The 24,682-nt window shown below is 44.5% G+C and overlaps 1 protein-coding gene across 7 annotated transcripts in view; it reads right to left on the bottom strand.

Moving 5' to 3' along the window:
- SMOC1 (SPARC related modular calcium binding 1) overlaps positions 1-24,682 on the bottom strand; it is a 151,638-nt gene that overhangs the window by 31,907 nt on the left and 95,049 nt on the right. For 4 of the 7 annotated variants that reach the window (XM_037984174.2, XM_037984175.2, XM_007987125.3 and 1 more), the window contains exons 5-7: positions 23,235-23,282; positions 8,322-8,411; positions 6,314-6,394 (exon numbers count right to left, since the gene is read on the bottom strand). In XM_037984174.2, the coding sequence (XP_037840102.1) occupies positions 6,314-6,394; positions 8,322-8,411; positions 23,235-23,282 (219 nt within the window). The remainder of the gene's footprint in view (positions 1-6,313; positions 6,395-8,321; positions 8,412-23,234; positions 23,283-24,682) is intronic. The other 3 variants (XM_037984176.2, XM_037984177.2, XM_007987130.3) reach the window with 1 other exon arrangement.

The raw sequence follows: 24,682 nt of genomic DNA, 5'->3' as shown, positions 1-24,682 counted from the left end.
ATGGTCATGCATGTCTCACCATGGTCTGAAGTGGTGACCGCTTCCTTCCCACACAGAGACTGAGTTCCTATGGGGCAGGGAAGAACAAGATCGAAATTCTACAGAGGATATTTCATCCAGGATGGATTGTCCCAATATAGCATGCAGGCATTTTTCTTTTTAACTTTTCCCCCAAGGCATCACTGACTCGCATCCGCTCAAATGTTAGAAAAGTTCCCATCTCTATTGACTCATAGTATTGAGTGAGCAGACATGACCCTTCCACCAAAAAGAATATGAAATACCTCACAGTATTTTTTGCAATGACAAGTACTGAGAGATAGCAAGCTGCCTTTTTTCTAGTTTTTCTCAGTAACTTCATTGGCCTTAACCTGACAGTCTCTGTACTTTCAAGAGCAAGTTCTAGCAAATAAAAATTTAGACAGAAAGGGAGGAGAAGGCACAGACAAAGGGGAAGATGAAAGAGCTATTTAAATTTATCAAAATAAAGTATCACAACTTCACTCTCTACTCTGCAAAACATGAGTGTTGCATGTGTGAGTGTGTTTATGAGATGTAGACCCCATCTACTTCCAAAGCCATTTTACAAATAAACACAGAACAAGGACCCTCAGATCTAAGCAAAGACTGTAGTTGACTTCCAGAAAATTGGAATGAGCTAATGACAATACCTGGGCAAGATCTTTAATTTCAGTGTCTTAGCAGCAGAGGTCAAAAGAAAATACCAGGGCATGTAGTTTTGCTATCAAACATTAAAAAGCAGACACACTCACCTCCAGAAACAGAAACAGAACCCCTGCTGGTGCAGCACGTCGTCCCAGTGCTGGGTCCTGCAGCACATCCCTTCACCCTCCCACACCTTTGTGTTCCAAGCAGACAACGTGGGGCGAAGGAGCAAGGCGACCAGGAAAGCTAATTTTAAAACAAGGTAAAAATGGACTGTGCGGCTAGGCTCCCTGGGGCCTCCAAGTGTGTTTATTGCTTCTCTCCGCAAAGGGAAATTTTAAGAAAGAACAAGGCCTTTGCTGCCATGGAGAAAGTCATAGGGATGACCACCCATCCCCCATCCCCAGCTCAATTCTACTGGCCATGATTGACCAAGGCACCTGCATGAGAGAGATGGGCAGACATCCAGAAGGCCAGTTATGGAAATAAATATCCAGTGTGTGTTTTTATATAGATATTTTAAATGCACACAAGCCCAGACCCATCCTCGGCTGCTAACGTTAGTGGATTACTCATTCTTCCTTCCAATCACGTCATGTGCGAGATTCCAGGTGGCCGTGGGGTATTTGCTTACAATGGCTACTGCTGGTTTCCCTGCGAGCTGTTTATTTTTCCAGGCCTCAAGTCATTACATCAGTCAGCGGTTTCTAGGCGGGCCAAGAGTACTGGCTTGGGGGGGGGGAGGAATCCAGCCAGGAGGTGCAGATGCCTCAGTGACCCCAAGTCCCAGTCATAGCAGCTATCCCAGCAGGAACTTCCTGGGTGAGGAAGGCGCAATCCAAGACGTGGTCAAGGGGCCTGAAGCAGGCCTAGAAGAGCAGCACTCTGACACTGTGAACAGCTTACCTGTGACAGGTAAGGTGACTTGAGCAAACACAGTCACAGTCATGCACGAGGAGGCCAGGGTGTCACTTTCATGGTAAAACTTAAAAGAAATGCATTTCCACCTTGTGTCTGTGCTGATGGCTGTGTCTCCAGGGAGCAGAGTCACCATGAGCTGCTCCCTTCAATGATGTAGAAAAGGAAGCACTGTGGGTCTAAGAGGCAGGGGAGGAAAGGCATGGCCCTTTTGGATTTAACTCACAGGGGCAGGGTCTAGGGCCTCCTTGAAGTCCTTGATCAGATCATGGAAGAAGTTAACTGGAAAAAAACAGGGACAAAGGAAAGAAAGAGATGACAAAACAAAGAGGGAAGTCACACCACTCCACTCCACTTGAGGCCACAGAGTCAAGCCCCCAGGGCAGAAGGAAATGAGTGGTGGGCCTTGGGAACATTACTATGCTGCACAGAGAAGAGCTGCATGACCATATTTCCTGAGAGATTATACTTGCCCAGAGGAGAAAGGGTGGAAGTTTTTCATATAGAAACAAAGATGTCAATCAGAGCCATAGAAAAGTACCTGCATATAGTCAAATTAGAAACATGAGAAGATGAGATGAAGAATTAGATGAAACCTAATTCTTGTCACTTATTTCATATCTTTATCATCTGTAACATGTAGATGGTAAAAAAATATTTTAAACACTAGGTATATTAAGAAATGCCTTGGTAACCAACCCCTGATTAAAAAAACAAACAAACAAAAAAAATTAGCAAGAGTTCATATTTCCTTATAAAAGCAGAACAGAGGCTCCATCCAACATTCATTTATGGGAAGATGCGGCTCTCGAGTTCTAGGGTATTAGCTGGCCAGGTAAATTGTCTTTCTGAATGCGAAAGGAATTCCTGGTGCGCTGGAGATGCAATGGAGGAGAGGTTCAATGGAGGCAAGAACTGAAGAGAAGAGCAAAGAAGCAAATCTGTCAATGCTGAACCTGCCAAGTACTCAAAAGGTGACACTGACCATAGTGAACACATGACAAAGCCTTAAAAACAAGAGCCAAAACTTCCAGGAGCAGAGAAGGAGACTAGGAGAGTCTGCAGGCATATGTGTCATGTTATTGCAAAACTTCAGCTGCCCAGTGGAACCTTTCCAATGTCAACAGTCCCCAGGCCAGAAAACAAACCTGGCGTCACAGGGTCTGAATGTGAAAAAAGGATGTGTGGGGTGTAAAAGAAACTGGGATAGCCTTTTTGCCTCTGAGAGACAGCTGAGAAGAAGAGCTCTCAACCCAATGGGCTTCACGGAGTCCCATGGCAACCTCCCCAGGGGAATGCAGGCTGAAGCACACCTGAACCCAGGATAGTCCGTCAAACTCAATGAAAAACTTTCTCAGGTATTTGGCCAAGAGGCTCCAGTCCCTACTAGAGCCAAATATCCAGATATAAGTTATCATTAAGGTATATTTGACTTCTCATTAAACCAAATATGATAACATGTGACAAGTGGCTAGCAGAAGACATAAAGATATTCCACCAAGAGTCACTAGTGTTTTGTTGGGTATAAAAAATCATTTATGGTGTACCTACTATGTGTCAGGCATTACACAGATGCTCTTGAGTCCTCACAAAAAAATCCTGCAAGGCACTAAAACTTTGTTTTACATATAAGGAAATCAAGACTCAGGGAAGTTAATTAACTTTCCCAAGCTCACTAAGCCTCTCAGTGGGAAGCTGGCATTGGAAACCAGGTTATAGGTTTGTCTGACACCAAAGTCCATGATTTTGCCATTACATGGTTTATCTCCGCTACATGCAAAACTTCAGCTGCCCAGTGGAACCAGTTGTGTAGTGGAGATAAACCATGCCTAAAAAAACCAAACCTCAAGATGCTTTTTTGGCAACCCGTTTGTGGCAGCATGCACCAGACCTGGACATTAAAGCCTGGAAAAGGTTTGTGTGAGATGGTGAAGAGCCTTGTGAGCTGCCTCAGAGCTCCTGTGCTGATGCAGGCTTACCTGGGCATGTTAGGAAGCATCCTCCTGCCTGGTCTATGAGATGGGCCAGAAAATTTAAGTAAGACATCCCCAGACATCCCCACACACACACTCCCATCCAAATACTTCTATTTCAATCATATATGCCAGAAGCCAGAAAGCTTTTCTATAAAGGTTCAGATGATAAATATTTTAGGCTTTGCGGGCCATACAGGGTCTGTCACAACTATTCCACTCTACTATTTAGATGAAAATGTTCACAGACTCTACACAAATATATGGCTGTGGCTGTGATCCAACCCAACTTTATTTTCAAAAACAGGCAAGTGACCATTTGACAACCCCTGTTACAGGTCTTTGTGGCACCATATATTTAATATATAATTATATCAAAGAGATTGATAGGCATTCAGTTAATATTACCCGTTGATCACGATGGAAAAAGTTCCAGTTTAGTAGGAGATTCCTAAGTCATCCATCTCTAACAGTTATCCCTGATCTCAGTTTCTCCCAGGGAACTGTTAGGTCTCTCCCAACTATCATATCATATACACTAACCTTACAGATATAACTGGGGTCAGCCAGAGAAAAATAAAGGTGGCCAGGTCACCCCAGCAAAAGGAAGGTGAATGGACCTGCCCAGAATCCTTTTCTCAACATGACCCTATTCTCATCCAAATGGAGAGTAGGAATGAAAGCAGAACTTCAGCAGAAGCAAAGATTATCAACTGACTTCGACCTCACCACTTTACTACATGCAGAGAATACAACCAAAGAAGACAGACATTCTACTTCCAAGGATAACTAGTTTTCTCCAGCCCAACCACTCCCTAGCTGCGACTCAGGACAAGTTACTTCCTCTGTCTCAGCCTCTGACTCTTCATCTGCAAGATGAAGACAAGAACAATAGCTATCTCAAAGGGTTATGGTGAAACTCAAGTGAGATGACAAATGTAAAGTTCCACAGGACCTGACACAAAGTAGCTATTATGGCAGTGCTATTCTAATTTTACTGATAATGATGATGATCTTTTCTCCTCCATCATTCCCCAAAGCAATCAAATGCATGGGTACGTGAAAAAGAAATTCAAAGAAGCAACTGTTAAATGCCAAGTGAGTGTTTCAGGCAAAAAAGTGCTATATATTACAACTCAGAGAGCTCACCTTCATATCTTCCATTTGGTCACAGAATGAGAATTAACTCATGGGGGCCTTGCAGACCTTTCAGGGCCTCAAGGACTAGAAGACTAATTGCAAATGTTACTTCTACCATCAGGCACTACAGGCACCAAAGCCGCTTCTATTTGATTTATATTTGCCTAACAGGGAAAGGGGAATGAAGGGGGTCCTAAGAAGAAGCCTAACAGATGCCTTTGCTTAAGGTGACAATCATAAATTCTTTCTGATTGAAGAATTTTCAAAATAAGCACCATCATTACTATTCCCATTTTTCATACCAATAATAATGATAATAATAAATACATGTACTTACAATTTATCAGTTAGCCAGGCATCAATTGAGTATCATATAGACACTAACTTAGTTAACTTTTAACCATAGTCCTTTGAGGGAGAGATTGTGATCACATTTTACAAATGAGAATTGAGGCTCAAAGAAATTATATGACTTGACTGGGGTCACTAAATGTTGGAGCTAGAATGTGAACCCAGGTTTCACTAATTTAAAAGCCTGTGCTTTAATCACCGCACTCTTCTGTCAAAGACTGACTCAAGGGAGTTCACAGTCTCCTTTCACTCCACCATCCCATATCTCCAACTTTTATCAGTGAACAGACACATGAAAAGGCACTGACAAGTCCAAGTCACAGAGGAACTCAACTGATGGCATTTGAATTCACCTCCTGGTCTATATCATTCCTTGCATTCTAATGCCACATCACCACCATTAGGACAGAGTTGGTGAACAGGTCAACTTAAAGGGGACCAATGACAGGACACTCATTAATTAATGGTCATGTAAAATTCTGCCTGCTGGTTCAAAGTCATATATCTTTTATCCATAGTCTTGCCACCTATAAGGAAAAGATTATATGGCTAAATTCAACAACCAGGCATAAATTATGCAGAGTGGTATTTCTCATAATGAAGTCTTTGGTTGAAAAGATGATCCTCCTTGATAGAGATACAGATTTGGCTTGTGAACACATTTTCCTGTTGATGAACATTTAGTCTTTATTGATAGTAAATGGACTTTACTGACTCTGGTCTTTACTGATATTAAATAGAGTCTACAAAATAATCCTACAAATATGATCACCCTTCAAAAATTATCACCTCTCTACAAGGGGTTTGGCCAGTGCTCAAACTTGACCACTCATAAGACCCCCTAAAAGATCAGACCAGAGAAGATCAGACCAGAGAAGACATGACTGTAAGCAGCTATTTAGAGCCTTCAAAACACACAGAATCGACTCCCTCCAGGATTGAAGTCCAACTTCTTTATGTCCAGTCATTCTTCTTTCAAATTCTTCTGCATGGCTTATGGAAAGTTAATCAAAACATTACAATATATAGTCCAAAAAATTGTTAAGAGGATCAACGACCTAAGAAAGATGATCCCTGAGATGATAACTGAATAAAATTAAAGCTGGAAGGGATTAATACATTCAATCTCTTTATTTTATAGCTATAGAAATTGACAACCAGGCAAATTAAATGACTTTCCCAAATCCACACAATAAGAAGTCACAGAACCATGGAGCAAAGAAGGATGAATTGGGTACGTATATAATCCAAGGAAGGTTATTTACCTGAATTTCTTATGTTGGTGTTGTTCAGTTTGGAGTCCTTGATCACCAAGTGTTTAATCCATAGAGTTGGAGCTGTGATTTCTAGGGGTGGGGAAAAAGAGAGAGAAAAAGTCTGGGCAAAGAGACCATGTGAGTGGAAGTGTAACCTCAGACTTCTTAATAGCCATTTTTCAAAGTCTGAGGCATTGAGGCTTCAGTTCTCTCCCACATCCACTCCTCCCAGTTCCCCTTCCTTCCTCACAACGGAAGCTCCTCTCCCCAACAGCTCATAAGAGCTGATCAGGGCATCCTGTGCTGGGAAGCAGAGTGGTCAGAATGCAGAGGTGCTGAGCACTCCATCCAGGAATAAAAATATTATCCCAGGAGGTAAGGAACATGGGCCAAGCCAAGTCTCTCTCAGCTGCTTCCCTGGGAGAAGATTTAAAGGGGATAAATCAACAAACGAACGCCAAACAAACCACAGAGACCATTCTAGAGGAAACGGCTGAGCCGAGACTGTTCCAGATGGGAAAGAAAGGAGTGCATCTCATGTGTGCTTCAATCCCCTTTCTAATGGCTTCTCATGCGCAGAGGCTGGATTCCTCCATCCAGAGAGTGCCAGGGTGCCTCCAGGCTCTCCAGGATTTGGTCACCCAGTGGACAGGCGGGAATCCTAAGTGACCCTGAGTATACTGTAGAGTGATCTTCAATGAGGGTACTGGGGAGGTCTCCCAAGATGAGACAGTCTCTGTCCCTCACCTGAACCCCCAGGGTCCCAGACTTGTCAATGATCCAGAACCTCTGTGGATCACAGAGACATCTACATCTAAACTTTCAGACATGAGCATACAAACCTTCCCATAAGTGAGCTGATTGTAAAGGATATTGTACATTTCAATCTTCCTCAGAACTGAGCTTGTGCTAGGGACATCCATAGCCACAGTGTGAACCCGCGGCATGATTTCTTTTTATTCTTCTGTCTCTCTGTCCAGTCTCATGATCCAGGACTGGATACACTTAGCTAGGAGTTGCTCAGTTTGCTACATGTTGCACTAAAATCCCAACCTTATTGTCATATTTTACAGACTTTACTCTGCCAAACTTCCAGTTCCTCATCAGGGGAATATGGAGTACTCAGTACAGTACACTGAAGAGTACAGGCCCTGAGCACCCCAACTTAAACCTTCTGCACCCCGCACTCCTATCCTCTCTCTATGCCTCCAGAGACTTCCAGCCTCTCTTTTGCCACCAGCCACAATTTCTCTTGACCTAGAATTTCTCTTCTCCAAAATGTCCTGCCTCAACTCTCAACGTCCCTACAACCTGCACAAATCAATCCCACTGGCCAATCTCCTTCCTGCAACTTTCCTCACTGTATCCCATCCCTACCTCTTTCCCCTCTTGTCCATGCCAGCCCCTTGCCTGGAACACCCAGACTCCTCCCCTCCACTTTCAAGATCCAACTCAAGTCCTGGCTCTTCACGAAAGCTTTTCCCAGACCATGGTGATCTCTTTCTTCCGTAAATGTCTACAACAATAAGAACGGAGACCACGTAATTTAACACATAAAGCACTCTAAGAGTTGCAGCTGTCTTGAGAGCAAAGGCTTACATCTCCAAACCTCCTTTTCATCCCCCAGAGGGGCTCACACAGTGCGAGGCACAGAGTGGACACTTGTAAGTGCCAATTAATTTACTGAAGGGACACTGCCGGCCTATCTTTCTCAGCCGTGATTCCTGGGTCTTGGCAGCTCCAAGGGTCTGTCCAGGCTGTGTTATTGTTGGACACCAGGAGACAGGCAGGAAGCCTGAGAGAACAGAGGGCCCTTCCAGAAGTGGAGAGTGTACCAGTTCCTGGGAGGATTTGCATTTTTTAAAAAGGTTAAAACAACCCAGCTTACACTGGGAAAAATTGAAATTAAAAAAGAAAATAATAATAATAAAACTTAAACAAACATCCAGCGTTAAGACCTTTCCCAAACCTGAAAATGAGTGGGAGAATGAACATCCGAAGTAATGCAAGAGCTTACCATCTCCATCGAACACCGGCTGGGTCTCCATCGTGGGCGTTGGCTTAGATCCGTCATCTGAATTGAGGGTTAAAAAGAATCGAAAGGAGACTACCATTATTGAGGTAAATACTATCTACTCTCCAGCACTGTTGAATGGTTGGGGTTTGTACAAGGCCCGGCCAAGTCCCAGTGAAGAGACCAAAGATAAAGAAACAAAAGAAGAAAAGGGCAAGAAGGAAAAGAGAACCACAGACAGACAAAAGAGCAAAACAAATCCAGGTTTGTGTTCACCACCCCAAGGCATGGATGAGAGGAGCTAAAGCTTCATGGCTTTGGGGAACCGTTTCTCACAAATCTGAGGATACCAGTATGACTCTGCTGGCCCTTGTTCCCACAGGAAAACTGGGAGGCAGTATCTCCTGAGTTAGCCCTGAGTTATGGCCAAGCATGTTAGGATAAGGTTGGCAATCCTTATGGCATCAAATTCTGTTGTCCCCAGCTCCTTTCCTGCCCTAAAGCTACCAGCTCAGTGGCCCTGATTAAACAGTTCAAGGAAAACAAGAGACCTATGTGCTATTCCCTTCCAATCTCATCGCTGTTTCTCCACTCTCACCTAAAAAAGATAAGAAGGCAGGAAGAACCATTCTCTCTCCAGCACGCTGAATTGAAGAGAATCAGGAATCATTAGAATACTTCTAACTGTGAAATAGCAAACACCCCAATTCCCAATAAGGGAGGGCAAGTAAAATGGGAGAGGACATGGGACTTTGCAGAAATCACCCTACACTTGCTTTGAAATTTCTAACATAGATGATTGGAGCAGGGAGCTCCCAGTAACAAAGTCCTAATGCTTATCATTCTAATAGTGTTGGCAGTCCTCTCTGCACAGCAAGAACCTCTGCAGGTCAGGAGTTAGTGCAGACTTTGTTTATTTACCTTCCAGGACTCTGAGTTCTTTCATCAGGGCCCCGAAAACCTTAACTTAGAGCCATGTTTCTCAACCTTTTTTCCATTATCACTCATCTAAGGAGCATTTTTAGGTAATTTTTTCTGAATCATCTCCCTAATGAAATTTTAGTAATGCAAATAAACTGTATATGTATTTTTGCTTCATATGTAAAATGAGTGTTTTTCATCCCCTAAGAAATAATTTTACCCTCTTAGAGAAGGCTGGGAGAGGGTATCTTTGTCCCTCTTAAGGATACATAGTTTAAGAGATTTCTCTCCATGTGGGGAGGGAAGGAGAGCACTGTTGTCTCAGGTGGTTTGATGGTTACACCATCCTTCTCTTCTCAAGGCCCCTTAGAGGTCTTTTAGGATGGAACACTATATTCTCAGAGCATTAACTATTTATGCAGAATGCACATTCTCAGATAGTCTCTGTGACGCCAGTCAGATCATCAATAATAACAACCCTCTACCATTTGGAGCTCTCAGTACCTTTGGCCGACTTTCCTACATCTTACTGGGGGAGGGAGAGAGAAAACAGAGTCCTGATCTCTTTTTTGCATCAACGTCTCACCCTTGGGAGCTTAAGATTCAAGAGCTATGGAGACTCTAACCCTTGCTAGAGACTGAGGCCAGCAGCTGAGCTGACAGTCGTGTGACACCTAACCCTGCTATTATTCTCATATACTGACACTAAGACCCAACTCTTGCAGGGGCCAAAGTGATCCTGAATCATCTGATAATCATCCCAAGAAATGAGATGTAGCAGGAAGAGAAGAGTATCTATGCAGGATATGTTATTTGCCTCAAACTGGAGTCCAAAACAGGCATCTTTTGATGCCAAACTGTGTGAGTTTGATCTGGAAGTCATTGAGGGAGAATAAACACAGAACAGAGCCACACAATGTCATTTTTTTAATAGCATCACTTCCCCTGACTCTATTAACACCTCTTTCCATTGAATTCAATGAGCCACTGAATTGAGTCTTTTGGCAGCTGCAATGCACATTTGGTTGTGCCTGCCGGATACAGAGTTCATAGTCTAAATAGTCCAGCACAGTGTGCTCAGCCGTTCCACACAGGGTGGCTTCATTTTAGGAGTCTTACAGGCTAACAAAGGGAAAGTGAAAAATCAAACATTCCAAGAGAGATGATAGTGAGAACTCAGGTGCATATGGCTTATGTAATATTTTAATACTCAATGTAGGTATTAAAATCCTCCCATATCACAAGAGCTGTATCTCTTCTCTGGAGCAAGATAACTAAAAACATTCTGTTTATTTCTCCCATCATCCAGATGAAAATCTTGGACTGCCCATCTGGCCCAGCCATCAGCAAAGGTGGTCTGCACTCAAGGAGGGCAAAGAAAGTTTTCTGGGGAAGCTTTGCACTTTTGCAGGTCAAGGAGTTCCACAGATTTCCCAGATGCAGTCAGAGAAGCCCATGAGGCATAAAGCCACGTGCAGGGAAGGAATCTTCCTGCAGGGTAGGGTCACTGAGGGTGAAGAGATACAGCTGGTCTGCCACAGGGAGGTCCTAAATGGAAATCTTTATGAAGTGAGAAAAGACAAGGTGCCCTGCTGCCAGGAACCACCTGTGAAATCCAGCATTCTCAAAGGCTGGGAAGCCAAGCCAAAGCGAACAGCACTCTCTAACCATCATCTCCGGGCACCTGGGCTCCTGGCTTCTGACACAGCAAATAAGAGCACCTCTCCTACCAAACACAAGTCCAAGGCCTAGATCCAAGGTCTACATCAGTTCTGCTTCCAGGCAAGCCCTGGAGCAACACCAGGCCTCACACTGGGTCCTGGGGAGAGAGCAAAGTTTCTATGTGTGCTCCTGCCTCCCAGTCTCAAGGGGAGTCACCCTCCAATTCCCCCTTTACACTTAACAGTTTACATGGAATACATCTAACACTCTGGATAAGTTGAGCCCCTCCTTCTACTTCTCTGGATAGCAATATCCTCTTCTGAAACTGAAGGATACTTGCCCACAAAAGGGACCCCTTTTTGTGTAGGTATAAAACACTTTAAAGGCCTATTAAAGGGAATCTATAATTCCATGAGTGCAAACCATCTTATTCAACTGCTTACTTTTAAAATTGGGTTTACAAAATTAAAATCCTATCAAAGTTTTTAAATTGAAAATAAGGTAAACCTTACAACTCAATAACAAGCAACCTTATTTAAATATGGACAATATATTTTAACAGACATTTCACCAAAGAAGAGATACAGATGGCTAATAAATGCATGAAAAGATACCCAATATCATTAATCATTAGGAAGGTACAAATTAAAACCACAACAAGATACTTCTAAACAGCCACTAGAATGGCTAAAATAAAAAGATAGACAATATTAAGTGTTGGTAAGGATGTGAAGCAAATGGAACCCTTGTTCATTGCTGGTGAAAATGTACAACTGGGCATCTACTTTGGAAAGGAGTTTGACAGTCTCTTTAAAAAGCTAAACATAAACTTTTCAACCCCAAAATTCCACTCCTAGAACCCATCTGGGAGAATAAAAACATGTCCACACAAAGACATGTATAGAAATAGTCACTGCAGCATTATTCATTAAAGCTTCAAAATGAAAACAATCCAAATGTCTGTCAACTGGTGAATAGATAAATTGTGATATATCCATATGGTAGAATACTATTCAGCAATTAAAAAGGAACGAATAACTAATACATGTGACAATATACATGAAGAATCTCAAAGACATTATGCTAAGTATAAAACTCCAGATGTAAATACCACATGATTCCATTTATATGAAATATCTAGTAAGGCTAAATCTATAGACACAGAAAACAGATCCGGGGGTGCCTAGGGCTACAGGTAGGAGTAGAAAATACCTGTGAGTGGGTTCAAGGTTGCTTTTGGGGGTGATGGAGATGTTCTCTGGTGACAGTTGTACAACACTATGAATTTATTAAACTCATTGGGTTGTACATTTACAATGAGTGAATTTTATGGTACGTAAACTATACTTCAATAAAGCGTTAAAACAAAAAGGGAGGTGTGCCCAAGTCATCACAAATAAATCATCAGGCAGCAGCAGCTAGATTGAGTGGTCCTTAATTTGGGGGAAGACTCTTTCATCTGTTTTAAAGAAAAATATACCTGAATCTGTACATGCATGTGATGTTTGGTGCATATTCTTCGCGACTTTTTTGGACCTCAGAGAGTATTTCTCTTTAATACTATAATAATCTTTCAGATTTAGAAGAAGAGGATAAACACTAAAAAAATAAATAAATAAATAAAATAAAAAGCCAATTCAAAGATTATCCTTTTTCTTACAGGGAGGGGAAAAAAAGGCAAATTTGGAAACATGAAAACAAACAAATAAATAAGGCAAACTGAAAGCATTCTCACGGAGGATGTCAAGAGCAACAGTAATAATAGTATTACCACATTTTGCAACACTCAGTTCCTGGCAGGTAGCTTTCCTCATCTATTCTCACCACTAGCCAGAGCAGAGGGAGAAGCCAGGCAGATAAAGAGAGAATGGAGTAACAATGCAAGTAAGTGATTTGATCAAGGTCCCAGAGGCAGCAAGCAGCTTTGGAAACTGCCTGGTCCCAGAGCCCTGGCATTTGGCCTCCGGAGACTCCCCAACCCCCAGTCATGCCTTGTCCTTGCAGGTGCAGGCCCAGAAAGTTGCAGCCCCCGCATGGGCTCTGTGAGCCTATACAGACAGTGGGTTTGTGTGACAGCACAATTCCTTGCCCTGCGAGAAGGCCTGGCCCACGCACAGACAGCTGGAAGTCACTTCGACCCCCGATGACACCGTTCAAAGCCTCCTCTGTTTGGCTTTTTGATTCCTGATTGACATTCGCTGGCGAGGAGAGATAAATGCCGGGCTGAGGACAATGTTGATCCGCTCGGACTATTCTCAGGGAAAGACTTTTCAGAATAACAAACAAAACAAAACAAAAACCCAAAAACATTGGTGTGCTTAAGGGACTGAATAGAGCCCAAGAGGTCCAGGGACGCAGGGCCAGGCCTTTCAAGGGGCTGGCAAGTCCATTGAGGAGTTAATTGTTTGGGTGTACAATGAGTTTATTCTGGCCACATACAAAGAGCTTTCTCTTCCAGGTCCTTCAAAAGCAAATGTCTCAAAGGGGCCAGAGGAGGAATCTGTATTAATGGCATCTCTTGGGGTCTCTGAGACTGAGAAGCCTTGGAGAATGAGGAAAAAAGAAACCACTTCCCCCATCCTGAGATGTGGAAGGTCTCTCAACAATCCCAAGTCCCCTTCAATTCTTGGGCTCTCCCCAAACCATGTCCATCACTGGTGACCCTCCCTCATATTCTTTCAGGTTGCCATTGTCCATCTTTGAAAAATACATGGAGATAAACTTCAGCCTGGTAGAAGTGCTGGAAGGTTCTTGCTTTGAAGGGACCACATTTATGCCAGAGCCACCATCCCTCTCCACATGTGACTCTGAGGCCCAGTGTGGAAGTGGAGACGACTCATTCTGGGCATCGTAAGGAGGCAACCATGTCTGTTTGCAAAAGTCCCTCAAGAGCCTGCCCTGAATCAGACCTGGAGGAGGATGGAATGCTAGGCCACCTCAACATTTCCTGAGATGCATGTGCCATGACCAGCGAGGCTCAGAAATGGATGGTGAACTTTCCTGATTCTGATCTGATCTGTAAGAGCAGAAGTGGTCTGGCATGTCAGGTTCTTTCCAAAGCAGGAGGTCAGTGTTTTATATTCCATGTACCTACCTGCATGTTCCCTCCCAAAAGAAGTGAAAACAAGCTGAAAGCTGCCTTTTTGCAGGCAATTCCCACATCCTCGAGCTCTACAGTTCCCTGAATAAGAGCAAAAACAGAAGGCTGGGGAAAAGGCAAACCAGGGATGGAAGAGGAAGAGGAAGCACCGGCAGCAGAGGAGTCTGATCAGGGCTGGGTCCACACAGAAGACTCGGCAATGTTTTTTTAACTTTTTATTTTTAAATGATTATAGATGCACAGGAAGTAGGAAAGATAATACAAAGAGGTCCTGTGTACCCCTCGCCCAGTTTTCCCCAATGGTAACAGCTTTACAGTTAACATGATGATATGGGTAAGCCCTTTAATTATCTAGGTGGCATAATTAGTACAAAATCAAAATCAGGACACTGATATTTGTATAATCCATGGACCTCACTCAGATTCTACCAGTTTTAAATGCACTCATTTTTGTGTATTGTTCTCTGCAATTTTATCCATGTGTAGACTCGGGTAACCACCACCACCATCAGCCTAGAACTATTCCATCAGCACAAAGATCTCCTTTGTGCCACCTTTACTGTTACACTTTCCCGCCTCCACCCCATTCCTCACACCTGGCAACCACTAATCTGCTCTCCATCTCTATAATGCTGCCATTTCTAGACTGTTATATAAATGGAATCATGCAATATATGACCTTTTGAATCAGGCTTTTTTCATGTGCATAATGCCCTTGAGATCCATTCAAGTTGTGGTTGCATATATCAACAATTCATTCCTTTTTATTGATGAGTATTTTTCCATGGTATAGATGGATAGGGGATCCCACCTTACTCACAGCAGTTACCTTCCAAGACCCCCCGTGGATGCCTTCAATTGTGGATAGTACCGAACCCTACACGTTCTGTTTTTTCCCATACATACTTATGATAAAGGTTTATTTGAAAATTAGGCACAGTATAGATAAACAATAACAACATAATAAAACAGAACAATTATAACAACAGACTTTTATAAGTTATATGAATACTGTCTCTCACTCAGGATATCTGATTGTATTATACTCATCCTTCTTCATTTTGCAATCTATCCACTTGGTAACAGAGCCAGCCCCAAGTGACAGGGATGGTACACAGCATGGGTATGTTGGACAAAGTCATGATTCATATCCCAGGTGGGAGGGAGCAGGACAGTGAGAGATTGCATCACACTATTCAGAACAGCTCACAACTTAAAACTTACAAATTGTTTATTTCTGAAATTTTCCATTGAATATATGCAGCCCATGGTTGACCGTGGGTAGGGCAGTACTACTGTGCCACAGTTTGTTTCACCCACTGAAGGACATTTGGGTTGTTTTTTTTTTTTTCTACTTTCGGCTATTACAGATAAAGTTGCTTCTTGTTCGTGTATAGGTTTTCTTGTGTGGCCATACATTTTCATTTCTCTGGAATAAATGCTCAGGAGTGCAACTGCTGGATTATATGGTAAATGTATGTTTAGTTGTTTTTCAGAAATTTCCAAAGTATTTTTGCAGTGTGGCTATACCATGTTACATTCTTGCCAGCGATGTATGAGAGGTCCAGCTTCTCGGCAGCCTCACTATCATTTGGTGTTGGCACTACTTCTTCTTTCAGCTCTCCTAATAGATATGCAGTGACATCCTGCCATGGACTTATTTTGCATTTCCTGTGGCTAATGATGCTGAGCCTCTTCTCGTGTGTGTATTTGCCCTCTGTTTGTCTGCCTTGGTGAAATGTCTATTTGTGCATTTGGCCAATTTTTACTTTTTCTTTTTGAGACAGGGTCTCACTCTGTCACCAACGCTGGAGGGATGATCTCGCTTGCTGCAACCTCCACCTCCTGGGTTCCAGTGATTCTTCTGCCTCAGCCTCCTGAGTAGCTGGGATTACAGGCGCCTGCCACCATGCCTGGCTAATTTTTTGTTTTGTTTGTTTGTTTGTTTGTTTGTTTGAGACGGAGTCTCACTCTGTCGTCCAGGCTGGAGTGCCGTGCCACAATCTTGGCTCACTGCAACCTCCACCCCCTGGGTTCAAGTGATTCTCCTGCCTTGGCCTCCTGTGTAGCTGGGATTACAGGTGTGTGCCACCGTGCCTGGCTAATTTTTGTGTGTGTGTTTTTTTTTTTTTTTTTGCTTTTTTGGTTTTTTTTAGTAGAGATAGGGTTTCACCATGTGGAGTAGGCTGGTCTTGAATTCCTGGCCTCAAGTGACTCGTCCACCTTAGCCTCCCGAAGTGCTGGGATTACAGGTGTGAGCCACCATGCCAGGCCACCATTTTCTAATTAAACTGTTTTTTAACTGCTGAGCTTTAAGAGTTGTTTATATATTCTAGATATGAGTCCTATGTTAGATAAACAGTTTGTAAATATTTTTTCCCAGGCTGTAGTTTTTTGTTGTTGTCGTTCTTGTTAATTATGTAACAGCACTTTTTGCAGAGCGAATTTTAAAGTTCAATTTATATACACTATTTTATCATGTTTTTGGTGGTGAAGATTTTCTCTTGTTTTTTCCTAAAAGTTTTAATAGCTTCACATTTTACATTTAAATCTGTGATCCATTTTGAATTAATTTTCGTATCAGGCCTGAGGTTTATGTTGAAGCTTTGGGGCTGATTTGTTGATTTCGTTTGTTTGGTCTGTGGATGTCCAACTGCTACAGCGCCGTTTGCTTGTGGGTCTGTTTCTGGGTCCTCTATTCTGTTTCATTGATTTATGCATCTGTTCCTCCACAAATACCACACTATCTTTAGAACTCTAGCTTTATTCATCTTAAAATCAGGTAAAATGATTCCTCCCACTTTATTTTCTTTTTAAAAATTGTTTCAGCTATTACTAGTTCCATTGCCTTTCTGAAGAAACTTGAGAATAAACAGCATGTTTATTCTCACATGTTTCTTTCTGTAAGCACAGGATCACTGCAGTGGAACCTGAGAGCGACAGACAGTTCCTCGGCCTTTACCACACGCACTCTGTAGCCTTCCGAGCTGGAGACCAGGGGTCAGAAGCAGGCCCAAGGCCTGTCCACCTGTGTGCCCACATCCCTGCCTCTCTGCAAGCTGCTGTGCCACACTGGAACTTAGGCAGGGAGCAGGGAGCAAACGAACATATTCTCGTTGGCCTGACAAGCTCTGAGCCCTCTTACCTGGACTTCAGAGGCCCCACAAAGGCACTAGTCAGAGGGCTCAGGAATCCGGCAGAGGGCTTTGCTCAGCTCAGGCCACCCCCTCCAAGGGGCTTTCCTTAGAGGCTCTGGCTACAGGAGCTACCACACAGGGCTGTTTGGAGGGACCACCTGCCTTCCCTCCCCTGCAGAGGTGGCAACTTCCCCGAGCTTACAGAAGCCTGTTGCTCCCCTGGGAGGATTTTCCTACACCTGAAGATGAATAATCTCCATCATAAAAGGCTAAGAACCATTAGAATGAGAGCTCCAGGAGGTGAGGCCTGGACTCTTATACTCATCCCTGGGTCCTTAGTGACGATAACAAGCCTGACATTTAGTAAGTTCTCCATAAATATCTGCTGAGTAAGAGCACCAAGCATAAAATATCAATGGTTACTAATACCACCAGGGATTCAAATGAATCTGTGTCTAAGAGGCTTTTTCCAGATCCCTAAATCTTATTTTCTGTCAATCCTTGGAGATGAGGATATGGCAAGAAATCAAACTCTCAGTCTAGTGCTGTTCATGCATAAACTTTTCTTCAGAGACCCTGGAATATGGGCCAAAATGGAGGGGGTTGAGTAGCTGGAGCCAAGCTGGCGGAGCAGTTAGCTGTGGGAAGGAGGGAGACGTGGTACATGTGTGAGCACACAAGCACACCCCTTCTGAAACTGACCTCTGCGAAGCTGGTATATGAACATTCCAGGCTTGGTGGAGGCAGCTCGGAGAACCAGAAAGCAAAAGAGCTGCCTCTCTCAGGCTTGGAGCTGCTCAGGCGCAGTTCTGTTTCAGTAGGCAAAGAATCAGAGTGAATCCTTCTCCAGGAAAAGCCATGTGAGCAGAAGCCAACAGCATGGAGGTCGTCAGCTACCCATCTCCATCCAAACCCAGCCCAGCCCATCTGATGGCAATGCTAAGAGATCAGCTACAGATTCAGCCTCCCACACCCCCGGGGGTGCTAGGGGAAGAGAAAAAAGAGGTAGTAGGGAAGAGATTTAAGTCACGTGAGCAGGAGTGATGTTTCACATGTGGAATGTCCCTCGACAGCCAGCCCAACACGGCTCTGCCAGGCTCAGGGCAATGAAGTTCCCCTCCTTCAGGTGTGCTAACACCTCATGAGGGCTGAGGCTGGGAGCCACCCAGTGCCCTGCATCTGGGATGTTTGCCAGCCATTGTCCCTGTCCTAAGCCTGCCGCTCAGAGCTGCTCCATCCATTGCTTGAGTGACAAGTTCTCCAAGTTGGCAACAACCTGTAGACCCAGCTCCAAAAATAGAGACACAGACAGGGACCTTGGAGAAATAAATATGACTCACTATTTACTTGGAGCATATACTATGGAACAGCCAGTGGGAGATTTTCTTTTTAAGCTCTGCAAATTAAAGGTGGGTTGGATTTTTGAAGTTCTGCCCCTCTCCAAGACTAGCTTGACAAATACAGAAGCCCATGCAGAAAAGTTAAGCAGAGTTTATTAGTATTTTTACTTTTTTCTTACTTCCCTTAAACAACTAACTCCCAGACTTCTTAGGGGAAAAATGCAAACTGCAGAAAATTCCTGGTGACCCTAAATTTTCACTTGCCATTTATCACAGCATCACCCCACGGCCTCCGATGTTCTGGGCACTCAGAAGTCAAAAGCTCGCAGAGAACTGCCAGAAATCATTTCACAAGTGCTTTTCCATATCCTTTCATTTAATCACTCTTCATCACTGCCCCCCTTCATCCCACCAGAGGCTAAGAACTTCCTTCCCTCCTTGCACTTCACAAGCAATGAAGAGCAGGGCCAACCCCTGAACCTGTGTTCAGTTATCCTGGAAGCTCCTCAAATCACCTATGGTAATTAGCATTGAGACCCCAAAAAGAGTCCCATCAGAAAAATCCACAGGCCTTGGTACAGCCAGGTAAAGCTGCTGCAGGATACGTTTTTGATCTCTGAAACCATTCTGCTTCCCATCTACTTTCCTTTGGATGATTCCAATGAAAACCAAAACTTTACCTCTATCTCTACTTCTTCAGCCTTCAACTCTTTTAGCAGCGCATTTTCAGAGCTAAAGGGGCTGTTTGGGGCCCTCTTCGTCTCTTCTGATATTCCTCTGTAGCATCCATAAAACACATGTGAATGCACGTGTGCACCGTCCCCCTCTCTCTCACACACACACACACACACACACACACACACACACACACACACATCTCTTTAAGGGCCAGGACCAAAGGATAAGAAGGGGAGGGGGCAGCCAGGATGGGATTGCCCCAGATCAATGGATATTTGAAACTCAAACACATGGTCCAGGACCTACACTGCACGTGTTAATTACCACACATGTGCCCATAAAGGAGTCCGTTAAACACAAGGGGCCCAAAGAACAGAGTGAGGAAAGGACATTCCAAGGGATTAAGTAAATAGTCTGAAGTTTTGACCCTCCTCCCCTCCTGGAGCACGTGCATCTGGGTAAGATAACAGTGCCTCTCCCTCCTTCCCCCACTTATTCCCTGCGGCCCCACACCTGTGGATCCAGGAGCCACAGCCACCCAGGCCTCCTGTCTCGGACCAAACGGCTGTGACCTGTTACAGCCCAGCCTCTCTCCCTCCTCCCTTCCTTCTGCTGTCTCTCTGGGCCTCCTCCCCCAGCCTCCTTCTGCTCTGCCTTTCTCCTCCTCTCCTTCAGAGAACTAATTCCTGGCTGGCGACCAGACTCTCCGTGGTCACACAATACATCTTTTCATTCCTTCCAGTCTGGGAGGGACAGCCGATCCCTCCCAGCCCGGTCAGGGGAGGATATTTAAAAAGGCAAGAAGCTAGGGAAAGAGAAGGCTGGGTCCTGTCCTTGCCCTGCCGTTCCCCACCATTCACACCTCCAGACTTCTGCCCTACCTCTTTTCTGGCCATACCCCTCACCCTGCACAAGCGTGCAGACCCAGCACCTCTTTGCAGCAGGCCTCAGGGAAATAGATGCCTCCTAGGAGAACCCGTGTGTGGGCACAAGTTCAGACAAGGGGCCTTTGTGTCTTCCCACCTGCTGCCTTCCAGAGCACATTCCATTCTTAAGTGGCAGCTGAAAGAGGAACCTTGGCTGGTCCACACAGGATATTACTAATGCCCTCTCGCACCCTGTCCCCATTCAAACCCCAGCTTCCTGGACAGGTGTGGCTTCAGGTGTGGCGTCCTACAGGTGGCCCGAACCTGCTCTTCATTGCACTGCCCACAGGAGACAAAGAGAAGAGGATCCAACACCTAATCGGATCCTTCAAAGTACAGGGAAAGAGAGGCCACTAAATAGAATTTAAGACTCCAGGGGAGAATGAGTCCTAGCATTCCCCACCAGGGCCTTGTCCTGACCTTTGCACCAAAGAGGAAGCCTCTGCAGAGCCACCTTGGAGGAAGGGACCCATCCAGGGCAAGGCAGTAAAGAGCTGGGAACTGAGAACAGCTTATCCCTCTGAGATAAAGGCTTCAGATTCTATCCCCCATTTCCTGCATCACCCCTGGAGGAATCAGGCTCCTCTACCCTCTTTTGGCTCTGGAAGCTGACCCTAGAGCTAAAAAGGAACAAAGGGTGCTCACTGCTCGACTGTAAAAGGGAACAAAGGGTGCTCACTGTTGACTGTAAACTGACATCCCCAGCCCCCACCCTCCCCGCTGCCTCTTCTAACTGGACCAGTGAGAGCCTGGGATGACCATGGGTCTGTCTCTCATTGCTGTCCACAGGGTGCAAAGCCACATCCCCCTGGAAAGCACTTCTCTGTCCAGTTTAAGAACCAGAATCCCATGGCTGGCAGTTGTTTAGTGTGTGTGCACTTTACTCAGCATCATATACTCAGATCCTTTAGGAGGAGGGGAATCTGGGTGGTCAGTTTGGCATGATTGCCAATTTTTCTTTCCTACCACCAGGACCTCATGCCCAGGAATAAAGGTGATGTTCCGGAAGATTCCCATTACAACAAGCAAAACTAAAAGCAGTGCATGCCTGTAGTCCCAGCGACCTGGGAGGCTGAGGTGGGAGGACTGCTTGAGCCCAGGAGTTTGAGGCAAGCCTAGGCAACATAGTGAGATCTTGTCTTTAAAACATAAAAATTAAAAATGCTTTGCTAGAAACACACACACACACACACATGCACACACGCGCACACACACACACACGCAATAGAAAACCTGAAGGCATCTTCCTTTTCCAGTCCCAGTAAACACACACTACTCACAGCGTTGGTGATTTCAGGTCGTTGTAGATTCTCTCCCCACTTCCCCACCTAGGAGGGAACCACCGACACTTATGGCAGTTTCCCCCTGCCCTGGGAAGGACCTGAAGAAGCACTTCTCCCCTTTTCCAACGACTTTCTCATTTCTGCCCAGGGGCCCATTGGTCCCTGTTTTCTGGTGGGTGGTGGTATCACCTGTTCCACTTCCACATCTTCTTGGAGCACCTGCATTTGGGGGCAGCAGGTTCTCCAGATCCTTATCTCCTGCATTCAGAGTGGGTGACTTCGCCTCTTCTTCCTGTCCCATGGCATAAGCACTGGAGGCAGGGCCCAGGGCTTTACCTTGGTCTCCCTGCAATTGTGTGTGCACAGGATAAGCCTGTGAACTTCACAATGACCCTCAGCAAGGCCAAGGCTCCACATGGGCCCTGATGAGCATGTAGTTTCCAAGGCCTAGATGCAGGTGGGAAGGCTCAAACTCAGCCTGAGATGGGAGTCCTGGAGAGGTGGCACACAAGATGAAATGCACACCTGCTTTCCATTCAACTACCAGCTCTGCACATATGCTGTCCTGGAGCTCAGTGGCAGTGAATCTTAAGCCTCCAACTGTCTTCCATCCTAAAAACTATGATCAGCATATTCCAGGGACCTATTGCTCATATTGGCTGGTCCAATAAACAGACCTCAGACAGATGCCAGCTACGTAACTTGTGGGGCCCAGTGTAAAGTAAAAATGCAGGGCCTCTCATTCAAAAAGCAGGGAAAAGTGCCATTTAAGGCATTAAAATACAAAGCTTTGTCCTTTATTACATAGTCTCTCTCTCTTACCTTGTCACGGTGTTATTTTTTTTTTTTTTTTTTTTTTTTTTTTTTTTTTTTTTTGAGACGGTGTCTCGCTTTGTCGCCCAGGCTGGAGTGCAGTGGCCGGATCTCGGCTCACTGCATGCTCCGCCTCCCGGGTTCACGCCATTCTCCTGCCTCAGCCTCCCGAGTAGCTGGGACTACAGGCGCCTGCCACTGCGCCCGGCTAATTTTTTTTTTTCTATTTTTAGTAGAGACGGGGTTTCACCATGGTCTCAATCTCCTGACCTTGTGATCCGCCCGCCTCGGCCTCCCAAAGTGCTGGGATTACAGGCGTGAGCCACCGCGCCTGGCCCACGGTGTTATTTTAATTTGCTACTTAGTATTGTCCTAGATAAAGAAAAATTAAAATGTTAAGCATGCTGTGGAAGACACATAGTACACCTCACAAAAGCTTTGTGCTAATGGGGTGACAAGGTTCAGCAGACACTCATGTGATGTGTCTCTCCTCCACTCACTTGCCTCTTCACTGTCCCACGGAACTCAAAGACAGAATTATTCAGAATTTCAGGATAACAACTGCACACGTCGCACACCCACAAAGCCAGCCTCGCCCTAGTGAAGAGAATCTGGATGTGCTGGGACAATTATGAAGGAGGATCAGTGAAGGGGGAAAAATGCCCAAATGTGCTTACACAACAAGAGAGTCAAGGGCAGACTTGAGCACCCTACCTTCCTCATCCTCTCTGGTTTAACGCTGGCTACACTGGTAGTTGATTGACTGAGCTCCCCACGGAACCAAAACTCCCAGGGCTCACACTCTAAAGGTCCTTCTCAGCTTTGGGCTCTATACTCACTCACCTCCCTCGGGAATTCTGGGAGCTTGGTGTCCATCACTGTATGAGCCTTACTTACCTTAGGTGCTTCAGAGAAGAAACATGGAATAAGAATGGAGAAGATGTTCTGCAGGACACATTAGGCTTTCACGCCAGGCTCCTTCTATCTCATCTAAGAAATCCTGCTTGGACCATCTTTGGAAGCAAACATTTAGATAAAGCATAAAACTCCACTCACCTTTCCTTCCTGAGTTACCCTGGCTCAAGGGCTTGTCGGTGACTGAACCTTGGGTGAGAAGGGAAACAAAAACATAGCCACTCAGAATGCATTGCGGTTGGTTTCTTTCAAAGAGTTGGCAAAACCTGATATTATGAGTATATGGTCATGTATATATGTATTGTATACACATCTAAGAATATTATATACAATGTCAGTACATATACACATGTTGAGTGGGGTTTGTTTAACATCAATGTCACTGATAACCCAGCACTGTTGAGATGAACTATGATTTCTAGGTTCCCTGGTAACAGTCTTGACCACATTTTTACAAAAGTCCACACTCATATAACTCTCCCGTTGAACATTCCAATATCTGCCCCTCACGTTTACACCCCCATCTCCCCAGCTTCTCACCAGTTCCATGTTCGGAGCCATATTCAGTCAGCAAGGCCAACTGAAAAGAAACTCCCTTTTACTGCAAAGGCAATGATTGACATCCCTTGCTGGTTAGGACAGGAAATCAGCGATTTTCCATCTGCATTAAGTAGAAAATTGTTGGCCCAATTGTACTGAATGGGCCAAAACAGTCTAAGGCATGGAAACAATTTTGTAGACACAGCCTGTTCCTCCAGAAGCGGGTAGCAGGTATGTTTGCCCAAGCATTTGCCCTGCATATACTAGGGAGCTCTGTGCACCCCCTCCTCCAGTCCTGACCCTGTGGCACCTGTCTTCTGCTGAGGTCCAGCCTCACACAGGCCGGGTACAACCGGTGCACCCACAGAAGAGCATCTGTGGAGTCCTGCCAAAAGAAAAGAATCTCTATTTCCCTAAACCATGTCATACTCCTTCTCCACGTACCAGTTTTGTGAGAACTCAAACATATTATCCTGCATGGCTTGTTTCTAGTCGTTTGTTTGCTTTACATGAAACTTTCCAGGTCATTTGAAAGGAGGGCTAATTCCTGTACCTCCCTACCCCAACCCCAATTAAGGTTTCTAGTTTCCATGTAAACCACAAATAAAGTAAACTTCCCTTTTCGACCTGTAAATTTGGGTTTCCTGATGTAGATTCTAATAGCCCTTTCCACTTTCTTTTTCCTTCATGTAACAGAGCAGTAGAAAAAGCTATGATAGCAAGACTGTCAGCCTTTGGAATTTCCCATAGGTTGTAGCATAATGTTTTATACTTTGCTTGCACTTAAAATGAAAAATAAGAAAATCAATAAAACCCTATGCACACAGATATGAAGAAATATGAATCAGCTGATGGGTGGGACAGGCTTTTTTGAGAGAGCTGAGCCACACAGTGAATTAAGGGAGTGACTCAGAGTCTTTTACCATCTGAACGGAGGTGGACACTGTGGGGCTTGTAAAAATCCCTAATCCACAATCCTATGAAATGGACCTAAAAGCACAATTTCTCTGCTTATTAAGTTGGGAATAGAAAGGACTTAATTTTTGCTA

This window comes from Chlorocebus sabaeus, chromosome 24, assembly GCF_047675955.1.
Source record: "Chlorocebus sabaeus isolate Y175 chromosome 24, mChlSab1.0.hap1, whole genome shotgun sequence".
NCBI lineage: Eukaryota > Metazoa > Chordata > Mammalia > Primates > Cercopithecidae > Chlorocebus > Chlorocebus sabaeus.
Note: the sequence above shows the minus strand (reverse complement) of the source record. Positions and strands in the feature narration are given on the sequence as shown.